Below are 14,144 nucleotides of genomic sequence, written 5' to 3'. Positions count from 1 at the left end.
CCGTTCAGAGAGAACTCAATGGGCTAGAGAAATGGACTGATGGAAACCTTTTGAAATTCAACAGGTGCAAAGCCCTGCACCTGGACCATCACCGTGCACCTCTATATGATGGAGGGCACTTACCTGGAAAAGAAGCTTTTCAGGAAAGCATCAGAGGTCCTAGACTGTGGGGATCTGTTAATCCATTGCTTTTCCTATTTCACATGTTCCCCCTGTTCCCTGCCCTAGCCCTGGCCAGTCCCTCGGTTTCTCCCTATTTGCTCCTGTACCCCAACCCCGCCCAGGGACCGCCCCTGGGCCCCTGACAAACCCCCGCCCGCACCCAGACCTCCTTGTGTCTCTACCTCTGAACATCGTGGGGACAAGATGTAATTAAAGCCATCTCAAACCCTCATGAGACACCCTCCTCTACCTTCTTTACCACCACTGCGTTGTGATGCTGCTGGCTGCCGGAGCCAGATCGCGGGGCTGTCCGAAATGGACTCCGGGATGCGACTGCTCGCATGGCCCTAGGAAACCCTCGCTGAGCTGTCAGGCAGCAGCAGCCTGCTAGGCAGAGTCCTGCGGTCACAACACTAGGGGACCATGACTACATTGGTTCTAGGAGACTATGACTTCTGCAAAGTTGAACGTGAGCCAGCAATATGCCCTGGTAGCAAAAAAGCCAGATGTTATGCCAGGGTGCACTGGGCAGAGTATTGCCAGCAGGCTGAAGGAGATGATCCTTGCCATCCACTCAATGGTGGTGAGACATGCCTAAGTTCTGTGTCCAAGTCTGGGCTCCTCAGTCCAAGAGAGACATGGACGTACTGGAGAGAGACCAGCCAAGGGTGACAAAGGTGATGAAGGGACCAGAGCATCTCTCCGGTAGGGAAGGACTGAGACAGCTAGCACTGTTCAGCCTGGAGAAGGGAAGGCTTGGGGGGATCTTACCAATTTATACATATTTCTAAAAGGATAAAGAAGATAGAGCCAGGCTTTTCTCAGTGATGCACAGCGACAGCACTAGAGGCAATGGGCCTGCCCTGAAACTTGGGAGATTGCATGTCAAACATTTTTTTCCTATGAGGGTGACTGAGCCCTGGCACAGATTGCCCAAAGAACTTGTGGAGTCTGCCTCCTTGGAGGCCTTCAAAATCCAACTGGATGTGATCATAGGCACCTAGCTCTAAATAGCCCTGCTTGAGCAGAAAGGCTGAACAAGATAACTTCCAGTGGTTCTTTCCAACCTCAACTATTGTGTAATTCTGTGAAAGAATTGAGCAGATACTTTGCTCAGTTCATAATCTATCCCTGTAAACCAGAAATAGGAGATAAATGCTGTGGACAATTGTAAAGAAACACATGTTGTAGTCAGCTGAAGAAATGGAAAAAACTGAATGAAAGATGAAAAAAAGATAGTGATATTCCTGTATACTCCACTATTTCTTTCCTATAGCCAGATTAAACAGTTTGCAAACAAAACCAGCATCCAGGAACAGTGCTAGTCAGCCTTACCTCAGTGCTTGGTAATATCACGCAACAGATTCTCCTGAAAGCTACATTGAAGCACGTGGAATACAGATAGGTGATTAAAGACAGCCAACATGACTTCACCTAGGGCAGATTGTGATGGACTCATCTAGTGGCTTTCTACAATGGAGTGACTGCATCAGTGGACATGGGAAGAGCAACCAGTGTTACCCACCTAAATTTCTGTATGGTACCCCACAACTTTCTTATGTCTAATTTGGAAAGACATATTTAATGGATGGAGTCTTAGCTGGAGGAGGAACTAGCTTGATAGCTTCACTGCTTGATCTGCAGTGAATGCGCAATGCCCAACATGAAGTAAGTACTGAGCGCTGTTTCTCAAGGGCAAGTAGAGGGAGCAATACTACTTAATAGCTTCATTAATGACATGCATAGTGGGACTGGATGCACCATCAAGATAAGTGCTTCAGTTGATTCACTTGATGGAAGGGATCTGTCGAGAGGGAAGGGACCCTGACAGACTTGAGAACTGGGCTCATATGAACCTGATGAAGTTCAACAAGGCCAAGCACAAGGGCATTGAACGTGTTCAGGGCAACCCCCAAGACCTGTACAGGTGGAGAGATGGAATTGAGAGCGGTTGTTCAGAGAAGGAATTGAGGGTACTGATGAATGCAAAGCTGGACATGACCCAGCAATGTGTGCTAAGGCCCAGAAAGTCAAATGTGTCCTGGGCTGCATCCAAAGCAGCGTGGGCAGCAGGGCGAGGGAGGGGATTCTGCCCCTCTGCTCTGCTGTGCTGAGACCCCACCTGCAGTGCTGCATCCAGCTCTGGGGTCCCAGGACAAGAAGGAAATAGACCTGGAGTGAGTCCAGAGGAGAGCTGAAGTATCTCTCCTGCAAAGATGGGCTGAGAGTTGGATTTGTTCAGCCTGGAGAAGAGAAGGCTCTGGGAAGACCCAATAGCAGCCTGCCAGCACCTAAAGGGGATCTGCAGGAACTAAGGGGAGGGGCTCTTTACAGGAGCCTGTAGTGACACAAGGGAGAAAGACTTTAAAGTGAAAGAGGATAGGTTTAGATTAGCTAGTAAGAAGAAATTCTTCACTGTGAAGGTGGTAACACATTGGAACAGGTTGCCCAGAGAAGCTGTGGATGCCCCATCACTGGAAATGTTCAAGGCCAGGTTTGTTGGGGCTCTGAAAAACCTGATTTGGTGAAAGATGTCTGTGCCAATAACAGGGAGTTTGGAACTACATCATCATTGAAGGTCCCTTCCAATGCAAACCTTTTTAGAGAACTAATATGAAAACCTGGTCTTTATATCCTGTACACATGAACTCCATGTAATTGTCCCAAGGATTTAAAAGAATAATCTCATTTATTTTTGCGGAAGTCTTAGAAAAATGCCCATTTACTATAAACTGTTACTAACATTGCTATACCTAACATATGAAATACATACATCTTACTTTTTAAACTGTCACATTTCATATTCTGTGTACCAAATACAAAACCACTACCATTTCACACATGTATGCATGAATACACTAGATTTTTATATTTACTACAGAAACCTATTTTACATACATAAGACTGAGGTCCTCTCTGCAGCTTATTTTATATATTTAGAGTTTGAAAAGAAAAAATAATGAAAATAAGTAGCTGGGTGTATACAATGGAGTCTCGTCAATGCTTTAAAGTAATTAACATCTTATTATATCCATATAACTAGGGCTTGAAATTCAATCCAAAGATGACAGCCTCAGGCCCATAAAGGGGTTGCATTGAACAGAAATTTATTATCACAGTATATAGGAAATGATCAGTTCTGCCACTAAGATAATTTTTGCACTGTACTTGACTCTTCCACAACACCCTTTGTCATTTAGGGTAAATTCTTATGGGTCTTCAGACCTGAAACTCGGTACAATACAAGATTTAAGCTGACCTTTTCCTTTCAGGTAAAAATAATTTAAATGTATTTTCATCATTAATGTAAAATGGAACTCCTGGGACAATTTGAGAATTTTGTACGAGTGTGACTTTTAATATAAGCTTTTAAAAATTTGAAATCTTTAGCTAAATTATTCCTCTAATAGTGGTAGTGTGGGTTTGTTGTTCTTTTTAATATGTCTATGCATGTAAACTCATCCTTAAGCACGTCTTAAAATTAGAACAGGAAAAGCAAACTTTGTTTCACAACTGGGAAATTTCAGGGACAAGGAAATGAAATTACAAAAATGAATGTTGAAAATTTCTTATGTAATACTTGTGAAATTCAGACAACAGTTGTCTGTAGAGGCAGTTGAAGAGTATGCCTATTGGGAGGGTTTCTAATTGCAAGAATCACATGACTGGAAGTTAAGTGATATGTTATGGACCTGTACTGCTGTTCTTGATAACCTTTTGTTTTGTAATTTGTGTGTTGAAATGTTTTGAATGTATACCGTTGGTGACCAGGGCCCCAGGTAGGTGCTTAAAGCACAATTGTCTTCACTTGAAGGCAAAACAAGTAACTACTACTGCAAGACCTATGTGAAAGATAAGTCAGTAAATTGCACTAGCTAAACAAAAAAAAAAAAAAAGAAAATCTCTTCTGCGTTTATCCTAACACTGAGACAAACTGACTAAAATTCAACTTTTCTGGTCTCTGAAACATACACTGTTCAGCTGGTACATATTAGAGCCCACATTTCTAGCAATGGTGAGTTGTTTTTTCCTCAGTGGTTTACAAAATTATTTTTCAACTTACTTGATTCCTGGGTATAAGTACTGTGATTGGAAAGTAGACACACTTAAATTGCACAATCCAGATATCTTCTAATTACTATCTCAAATTAAACTCAGCAAGGATGATATGGCTTTCTGTATCCCATGCTGACTTCCAGCTGCCTAACTTGAGGGACACTAAAATTTTTTCCTTCACTTTTACATATTAAATGAACATTATTATTCATAAAACCTATCCTATTAAAACAGAAGGAACTACTCACATACATGCATTAAAAACATATGTGCAAGTCTTTGCAGGATTAAAAAAGGCAGGAAGCAACAGGTTGGGGCAACAGACACCAGATGAGTGGAAGGAAGAATTAAGTGATAGGGAAAACATGTTTACGTGGGCAGGTTGCATACAAGAGTTTCAAGGCATTTGAAGGCCTGCTTTTAAAGTTTGACCTAGATCTAAACAAAGGTGTTGCTTGTCATGCTCCTGAAACATCTGCAACTCCAGTGCCCGTGAACTCACACTAAATTTAAATCATAATGAGACCACTAACACATTTTGTATCATGTTATAGCTAATTTTTAACAGAACAGCGTTCATAGGGTTGGTCAGATATCTATCATGGCTCACCAAACACACCAGGGTACACCTTAAGTTCGTAGCAGGGAGGTGGCTGATGTTTAGGCAGAACAGAGCCTAAAATTCTGGTGGTCCTCATAAAAACAGTATATAGTTTACATAAATCACTGGCAGGAGAAAGAGTGTGAAAAAAAGTGCAGCGTTTTGCATGCAAATTTGTAGTGAATGCAATGTAATTATAGAGGCAATGTACTAACTCCTGTAAATGATGCCTTGTTAGTAATGTCCAACTTTCACTACAAGTTGCATTTTGAAGAAGTAAAGTCATGAACTCTAAAGAGAAAGAAACAAAATTTTACAGCTGCAAGTTAGCCTTTTGTGTACAGTCAAGAAAGCTAACACACTGACCTATTATTCCTCTGATTTTGAAAATTACTTTAAAAAAATCCAAACACCATATAAAAAATGCTTCATGCGAAGATCTATCACTCTTCTGTCAGCAGAACAAACTGCATTGGAATCATGTAAAAATGTCCTGCTCCTTTTGAAGAAAGGGAAACAAAATACCCTTCTAGAAAGTATCTACTGTACTGATAAAAGAGAATAAAGAGTAAGTGTAAAAGAGAATATCCACGCTCACAAAATAAAAAGGCAAACTGTTAAATTAGAATCATATTCAGATTATGTTTATAATACATTTCAACATTTAACTTGCTATGAAAAATACCGAATATTTCATTATTGATTCAAAAGAAAAAGAAATGAAAAAAAATTATAACAGTAATTTAATTTCACAAAAGTTCTTACTAGCAAAACTTTTGTGAACCTTTGTGAAATGAAGCTGAACTAATTGTTATGACTCCACCACTTTGTAAGGCTTTAGTCATAGAGATGAACAGTGACCATCACCACAGCTAGGGAAAGCTGCCAAAAAGCTGACCCTAAAAATAGGAAGTAAGAAAATAACTCAAATCCTGTAAATATCGGCTAGTTATGATTTCTGTTCAAGCAAGTCTCCAAATGATCAGGAATTGTGGTACAATCCTCTCATGAGCTGCTCATCTGATGGCTTCCAAATACAGTGTCTCACTCTTGTGAATATTCCACCATAAACTTAAAATAAATTCCCAAAGGATACAGAAAGGTACACATGCATATTCTGCCATGAGAAAGGCACATCACAGAGGAGCTAATTTTATCCTCCCTGACTGCAAACCCCATGTCTTCCAACAAATTGCTGAGGAGGTGGAGTTTCTCTGCATACTTTTCTCTCTGGCACAGAGACTTATCCTCAGTTTATATTGCCATTACCCTATTTGTTCTTTTATGTGTCAGCAAACTTGGGTACCTGGTACTTACATCAACACCCTGGAAACACAGTTTTTGTCTCAGACTCTTGAAAAGGAGGCCTGTTTTTCCCTTGAACCTAACAATATGAAAATAATTGTCTTGGTTTCTTACTGTCACCACAGAGCACAGTCCAACTGAGAGTCAGCACTTCCCTGGGAAAAGACACCAAAGTCTATCAGACAGCAAGTTTAGTCTCAAGAGTATGGTGTTCCAACAGCTGAACTCTAATTTATTTGGTTCAGGGAGGGAATGTGGGAGGTAGATATATTTTCAGTCATCGGGGGATTTTTCCTTTTCATAGATGAAAGAATGAAAAAAAAAATCCCAGGGATGTATGTCATTGCAGTATTGATGCCCTACATAAACTCATCATTTCCCAGGAGTGCTAATTTAGAGGGATTAGGTAATTTTGCCACTTCTTGTGAAGGGGAACCCCAATCACATGCCCCGTCGACACTGAGCAGACCCTCCAAAGAATTCGGGACTTCTTCGGACAGAACAGATGGGCAACAAATTCCTGGGGTGAGACTGGACGTCACCTCCTCGCCAGAGGACACGGACCCACAGCCGGTTTCATCGGAGTACGCTTCATCAGAGCAAACCTTACAGCAGAAGTGCAGCCCGGGTCTGCAACTCCCGCACTCCCGCAGGAGCAGCGGGCGGCGCGGAGCCGTTCCCGTCGGAAGCTGGCTAGCCCGCTATCGGGAGCTCTCAGATGGCTCTCCGCCCCGGGGGTCTCCAGGGGAGGAGCCGTCCCGCCCTGCTCCCGCCGCTCGCGCGCTTGCCTTGGCCGGGCTAAGACTGGCGAGGGATAGTTGCCGGGTACGAGGAAAAGTGCTTACCTGTTGATTTTCAGGGCGAACGCCCTCCTGTCTGCGGCAGGTAACGTCGCCATACGGGCGAGCAGCCGCGGGTGGCGGCTGCCGACGAGGACCGAGACTGGCTGTACGCACGAAGGGCGGCTTTATTTCATTTATTTATTTTTCTTAATTGCATGCTCCGGGCTAAAAACCCGACGATCCACTGACAGCTCTGGGCGGCAACTGGCGCATTTCACCGAAATTGGCCGGAGTGGGAGGGATCTGTCCTAGTGCACAGCAGGCTGCTCGCCCTGCCGCGTCTGCTCCACCGCCAGCAGCGCCCGGCCCAGCGTCCCGGGGGCTTCCGCCGCCTGTGCGCCTCGGCCGGGGCGCCCACGGGCACTGGGGGACAGCAGGAACTTCCCCTCCCTCTTGTACAGAGGCGAACCTCGAGCCGCGCCCCGTGGGCATTTTGGAGGGAAGCAGCGGGCGAGGCAAGCGCTTAGGCACGCACAGGAAGGGAAGGCACCGTGCACATCTGAACGTGCACAGTTGCGGGCATCTCTGCGCATCCTGAGGGATTGCACCTTTTTTCTTTTGGAAACCGCAGTGCGAGTGTCAGACACCTCCCCCTCCGCCCCACCACACCCCCCACACATACACACACCCGCCGGGGGTCAAGCGCTGCTCTGCGGGGGCGGGCGAGGAAGCAGCGGGCACCGCTGGCCACCGCCGTAGCCGGACCGGCCCCGGGTGCCGAGGATCCAGCCCGTCCTTCCAGGCGGAGCAGGCGCGGCCGCCGGGCCGGGCAGGATCAGGCGGAGCAGGCCTGAGTAGGGCTGCTCGGAGTAGGGCAGAACCGCGCCCACTGCCGTTCCGGCATCAGAGATAGCCAGGGGCCTTCCTTTGGCCCCACTAGAGCAGGGATGGAGCTGTTCTGGCAGGGAGGGACAGCAAGTTGTAAGAGGTAAATACATGTCAGCTCTTTACCTGGCACAATATTTTGCCAGTACACATGTGTGCTCAGGATCTATGTTTCCCGTACACCTAAACTGTATGTGTAAGAAGAACTCACAGGTACCAACACCAGATACCAGCTCAGCTTGGCATAAAGCAGGCCTCACTGCTGTTCTGTTTACCAGCACTTACAGGTCAGCTTTTAGAAAAGGCCATATTTATTAAGTATCTTGTGGTTCTGTTACAAAATTATGTTTCCTGATTGATATTTTTCTTTCTGCCTTGATGCAGTTTTCACTGCTTCTTTGGATAAGGAGAACTCACCCTTCATTTGAAAGGGGAAACAAAAGCCAAACATGGTTTCTACAGATGAATTCTGAGGTAGTAGAGGCAATTCAGTTTTAGGTTGTCTTGTTTTTATTAAATCTGGGCTTTGATGGCAACAACATTAGGATTCACCTACTGGACGGCAGTCATAGCCTATCTCTCCATTCCCAGTAAGCTGGAGGGAATCTAGAGGAAAACAGTGGGATATGAGGCAAGGAACAGAAGACTGTAAAACACTGAAGGCCTAAAATTTTCTACTAACAATTACCTTTTTCTTTGTAGGATTCACCGTTCTTCAGAGTACTGTTAAGTATGTGTGGTCTCAAATATGAATGTTAACCTCTAGGTTAATCTCTGGCTAAGGGCCCCTAGGGAAATGTAGAGATGCTGAAGAGGTTTAAGAAAAAGAAAACAGGAGTAAACAAAAATTCAAAAATTGAAACAAATATGGGTATCTTTTTGGAAAAAAAACCCACAAGGATCTAGAGCAGAACAAGACCTGAAATAGTTCAAAGAAACTCACGAAAGAAAATATTAAAAACTACTATTAATAGGATGTTGTTACCTAACAAATATTTGCTTTGGGGGAATAAATTGGATACTGTATTGCATGGAACTTACCCGCCACACCCATCCTGTCTTTACGTCACCAAGATAAAGCTAAGGCCACTTACCTACATGTAACTTGAACTTAAATATCGCTTAGTTACAAATCACTGATATGTAGCTGTGGTCTGACATGTATTGGTGACAAGAAAAACTTTTGAATGCCACAGATACTGGCTCTGGCAAGACACTACCTCACTGAAGCTACAAAAAAAAGAGTCCAGGCTTCATTTTAGTAGCTCACGTGGCATGAAATAGGACCTTCTTTGATTGCTAAGTCTTGCTATAGAAATAGAGCTAGCAGAAATGTAGATAACATACCAATGTGCACAAATACATCCATTTATTAATGATACAATTGTTTATTTTGCAGCTTCATACATTCCTGGTAAGCATGGACAAAATGATTGCTCAGAAATATATTGCCACATGCAGGAAAAAAATGCCTGAGGAGAAACACAAAAGTAAAGTTTCCAAAACTTTATATTTTGGCTAGTATATATTTATGTACACACTGAGAGAGAGGGTACTGTCATGGTTTAACCCCAGCTGGCAACTATGTCTCACACTCTGAGCCAGTGGGAGGGGAAGAGAGAACTGGAAGGATAAAAGTGAGAAAACTTGTGGGTCGAGACAAAGACAGTTTAATAGGGAAAACAAAGGCTGTGCACATAAGCAAAGCGAACCAAGGAATTCAGTCACTGCTTCCCATGGGCAGGTGGGTGTTCAGCCATCCCCAGGAAAGCAGAGCTCCAGCATGCGTAATGTGACTTGGGAAGACAAATATCATCAGTTATAAGGCCCCCTTCTTTCTTCTTTCCCCCAGCTTTCTATGCTGAGCATGATGCCATATGATCTGGGATGCCCCTGTGGTCACTTGGGGTCAGCTCTCCTGGCTGTGTGCCCTCACAACTCTATGTGCACCCCCAGCCTCCTCAATGGTGGTTTGGGGTGAGAAGCAGAAAAAGCCTTGATGCTATGCAAGTGCAGCTCAGCAATAACAAGAACATCCCTGTGTTATCAACACTTTTTCCAGCACAAATCCAAAACACAGGAACATACCAAGTACCATGAAGAAAATTTATTCTACCAAAACCCAGACAAACCAGCCAAAACCAGCACATACATTCAGCAGATATAGAACAAACACTTAGATAATTTTAAGTTATCATCTTTTTGGATGAACTGAATTATCAGAAGCCTACTTTGGCATATGAGCAGCAAAACTCATCAAATACTCCTTTTAATCTATTATGTCAGCAGTTACATTGCCTTTTTTGAAGGGGGAAAAATAAGAAAAAAGTATGGACTTTTATCAAGAAAGTTTACATGGTTTTAACTTGGAGAACTACCAGATGAGAAGTTGGTGGTTTTTTTAAGCTATCTTATCCAATTCAATATTGTCAGAATGAGTGCTCCAGTTTTTTGCTACACAAACACTATCGTTGGAATTCCTGCAACAAACCAACCTACTAAATACAAGGTAATGAAATCTAAACATTCCTTTCTAACAAGAAGTAGAACAAGATCTTTCCAGTCAGGGGATTAAAAAATTATATGAAACCAGGTTCCAGTCAAGGCATCAAAAAGTCAAAATTAAAGAAAACAGTGCAATTCAGAACAGACTGTGGTTTTCCAGACCTTGCTTGCTTGGATGTCAGTAGCTGGTATTAGGTGTTCTATAAGATACAGTGGAAACCATGCTGACATTCCCCATTTCCTTATCCCCATCCTTCTGTCATACACACATACACACATCCCAAATGGTAGTCCTAATCATTGCTTCACCACCTCAGCCCTAGAATCAGTTATAAGCTATGCTCCCCTCTAATTTCTCTTGGGCTTCAAATGCTCTCACCCTACTTTGGTCTTCCTCCTGCACCTGACTGGGAGCTGTTGGGTCTGTGGCCGGTTGCATGCTGTACCTGGGCAGGCTGAGGAGCTGCAGGCCCAGCCACAGAGAACAGCTGAGTGGTGGTAATGACAGCACAGGTTCTGTATGGGTGCCTGGGCAGAATGGATACTGCTGCATACTGTTTTGAAGGAGTTTTCAGGCTGGGATTAAAGAAACTCTGGAAGAAATAATGATTGGCATGTCTATACATCACCTACCAAGGATTTTTTTTTTTTTTCAGGCACACATTTCCAAACATCTTTTTTGTTCTTCACTGGCAGTGGTATCCCTGCAAGGAATGCTACTGCATGGTAGAGTATCAGGGCACCATAAACATTGTTAAAACACAACTTCATGTCCCAGCACAGTCATGGTCTGTATCCCAACAAAGCCCTGCTTAAGTGTCACCTGCTTATTTGTAGAGGATGTACCTTTGCTGATGGACCAGCAATTGAGTTAGGTCCATGGGAGTTTTCTCAGTATCTTTTACAACGTTAGGTTTGCATCCTTGGCAAAAAACACCAGTGGTATGTAACTTCAGCAATGAATAAATGTGATTTGATTACCCCATAAGAATATCTGGAGATTCACACCAAGACTGTGATGATCTCAGTTTGCAATTCGTGCCAGGAGCACACAGTGCCTATTAATATTTACTCATATTCCACCTTCCTACCACATCACTGACTTCTAGAAGAGTGTAATGTAGCCAGCACAGCTAGATACTCCTTCCTTAGAGGAAGCTGACATGCCATAGAGTTCAGTGCTTTTGCTGGCACAGATCTCAACTGTATCCAGCAAAATCTAAGTGATGTAGTCAAAACTGTTTTAAACAAAAAATGTTACATGAAATTCAGTAGGCTAAATCTCAGAAAAAATAAATGTAATTTTTTATTCCTATTAATGTTTTAAATAGATTGGCAATGAAATACTGAACTCCCTTAAAAAAATAAATTTAAAGAAGTCACTCCTAGGTCTGAGTTTCGTTTTTGTGTTGGTGAAACAGAAGAAAGGGAACTTAGATCACTCTGCAGCCTTTTTTTTTTTTTTTAATAGAACACTTGAGTCTAAAGAATAAAAACAGTCTATGTGAAAGCTTATCTTCTTTCTTCTGGAGGAACATAAATGCTACTGGCCAGATTCACATCAGAGTTTCTCAAGCAGAGATGTTTCTTTGTTCACCTTCACAGTGAACAAAACTCTAGCAGAGACAACACTCACAAAATTTTCCCTTACTGATATCATCTTCTTACATACAATAAGGCAACTTGCTAGATGAGGTCTGATATTTAAATCCTGACAGTAAACCATACCTTTTTTCTAATGTTCTTAGTTTCAGTAAGTTTCACATTATAACAGCATATTAAGAACATAAGCCATAAAAAGTAGCAGTGTTAAAAAGCAGGTGCACTGGCTGAAGTAAGATCTTCCTTCTCTTAAATGACACATGAATAATCTACATTCTTCAAAGAAAAAAAAAGTCTTGTCAGGAGGAACTGTCAATGCAAGTACAAATAAGAAAATAAAAATAGTATAATATAGGAATAGTTAAACAGATAACAGACGAGAAAGAAGTAAACATACCCTGGGGAATATGCAAATCATACTGACTGAAGTTATGCACCTGTCTACCAGCTAATATTTTGAGATCATAAAACAGAACTTAATACCTGTTTCCTTATTGTTTTGCAGGTTAACTGGTATCATTGTATGAATTTGCAATTCCTTTCTCTGAGGTGCTGAACTATATTGTGCTATACTGGCTAGTAGTACCATATGGGAACTTCCTTCTCACAGGGCTATTAGGCTTTAAAGCTCATATTCCATATAATATTGAAATGCCAATGATTTTCTTCTGCTGTTTTGCTCAGATCATGCTCCTCTTGCTCCTGTATCAGGAATCAGCAAGTTGCAGTATTGCTCTTCCTTATTTTCCTGTTATAGCCTTCTTCCCCAATCTTCCCCTAAAGCCTTAAACACTTTAATCAAACATTAAAATCAGTCTTTGGTCCATCATTAAAACGACTTTGGCTGCACTGAGATCTTCAGTATTTGGGAAGAGACTAAGTTATTTCAAGCGCAGCCAACTAAAGCAATAATTAGATACAACTTCCTGGTACCCAGCAACACTTCACTGTTTTCTGATGTTGTATGTCTTGTCTACAAATACCTTAGAATAAAACACTTCAACTCTGCCACCCAGATTTAAGTTTGCAATACTCATTTAGCTGCCACCACAATAAACTATGCAGGTTTTACATCTATCTTTACAAAGTAGACTTTATTACATGGTTCAGCAGAAATGAAAGGACAGCTAACACTTACAGCAAAATTGTAGTATTTGAATATAAACTTTAAAGAAACCAGAAGAAAACCCAGAAACCATAGTATTTATTTTAGGTTATTTTGTTCAAAAGGAAAAATAATGAGCAGTGTTATGTGAGCTGATGAAAAGCAGAACCACTTAAAGAACCACGACACTGGTTTAATCACCTTTCTTTCCCAGTACCAGATGTCTCACTGAAATGTAACTGAAATTTCAGTATTACAAATAGTCTCATTTTGAAAGACAACTTGCACCTATTTTTTAATATGCTCTGCAATGCAAAACTGCTCATTCCCAATGCCTTTCTTTTTCCTCTTTTACACCATAACCTTCTTGCCATGAAAATCTTGTATTTTTTTTAAATCAATACCTTAAAACCAGAATTATATAAAGCTGTGCAGTCCCAGGACAGCAAAAACATCTACCATCAGGCGAGGTTTTAGCAGATACAGCTTTGAAAAGCTGATCAGATTTTTTCCTTTAAAATAGGATGCATCATACAAAGGGATGACCTGAATGGCTGAAACAAGAATGCAAAAAGATGCATTTTATAATGCATTGGTTCTAAACTACTGTATACTGTAGATATTTCTGTTGGAAAAAATATGGTTATATTTCAAAGGACAAGCTGAATCAATTGATTAAATAAATTATTTTATAATTTCTTTAACCGGACTTTCACATGCTTGTTAAAATTAGAATGACTAAATGAGAAGCCAAATATTTAGACTGGAATATCATCAAACATTATCAGTATTCAATATTTTAACCTACACAAGTATAGGAAGAGTCAAGGATAAATACCAAGTATTTCTCATATTACATATGGCATGTATTACCATACAAGGCAATAGACATACAAACAAGATGAAGTGCAGTACTCAAACTGGTGCTACTGAACCTTATTTTGAGATCAGAGAACCCCACCTAGGTCTTGGGTGTGTGCACGAATCAGCATGCATCCAATCTCTTCTCTGTGCCTCCGCAATGCTGTTACATTTATGCCTTCTGACATGGAGAAATGGAACCCATTTGCTAAACCTACGACTCACAAGAAGTTGGGGAGCACACAACACTTAAAATTAACCGTAGCTGTGTCTTACACAT

General features: G+C 41.9%; 1 protein-coding gene across 2 annotated transcripts in view; it reads right to left on the bottom strand.

Moving 5' to 3' along the window:
* The window catches only part of DOCK8 (dedicator of cytokinesis 8), a 90,066-nt gene extending 82,819 nt beyond the window's left edge, over positions 1-7,247 (bottom strand). For both annotated transcript variants that reach the window (XM_069001483.1, XM_069001484.1), the window contains exon 1: positions 6,970-7,247. In XM_069001483.1, coding sequence (XP_068857584.1) covers positions 6,970-7,022 — 53 coding nt within the window. In that variant the 5' untranslated portion in view covers positions 7,023-7,247. The remainder of the gene's footprint in view (positions 1-6,969) is intronic.
* Between the last annotated feature and the right edge of the window lie 6,897 nt (positions 7,248-14,144).

The sequence above is a fragment of the Aphelocoma coerulescens genome (genome assembly GCF_041296385.1).
Source record: "Aphelocoma coerulescens isolate FSJ_1873_10779 chromosome Z unlocalized genomic scaffold, UR_Acoe_1.0 ChrZ, whole genome shotgun sequence".
NCBI lineage: Eukaryota > Metazoa > Chordata > Aves > Passeriformes > Corvidae > Aphelocoma > Aphelocoma coerulescens.
The sequence above is the reverse complement of the archived record's forward strand: the minus strand, read 5'-3'. Positions and strand labels throughout refer to the sequence as shown.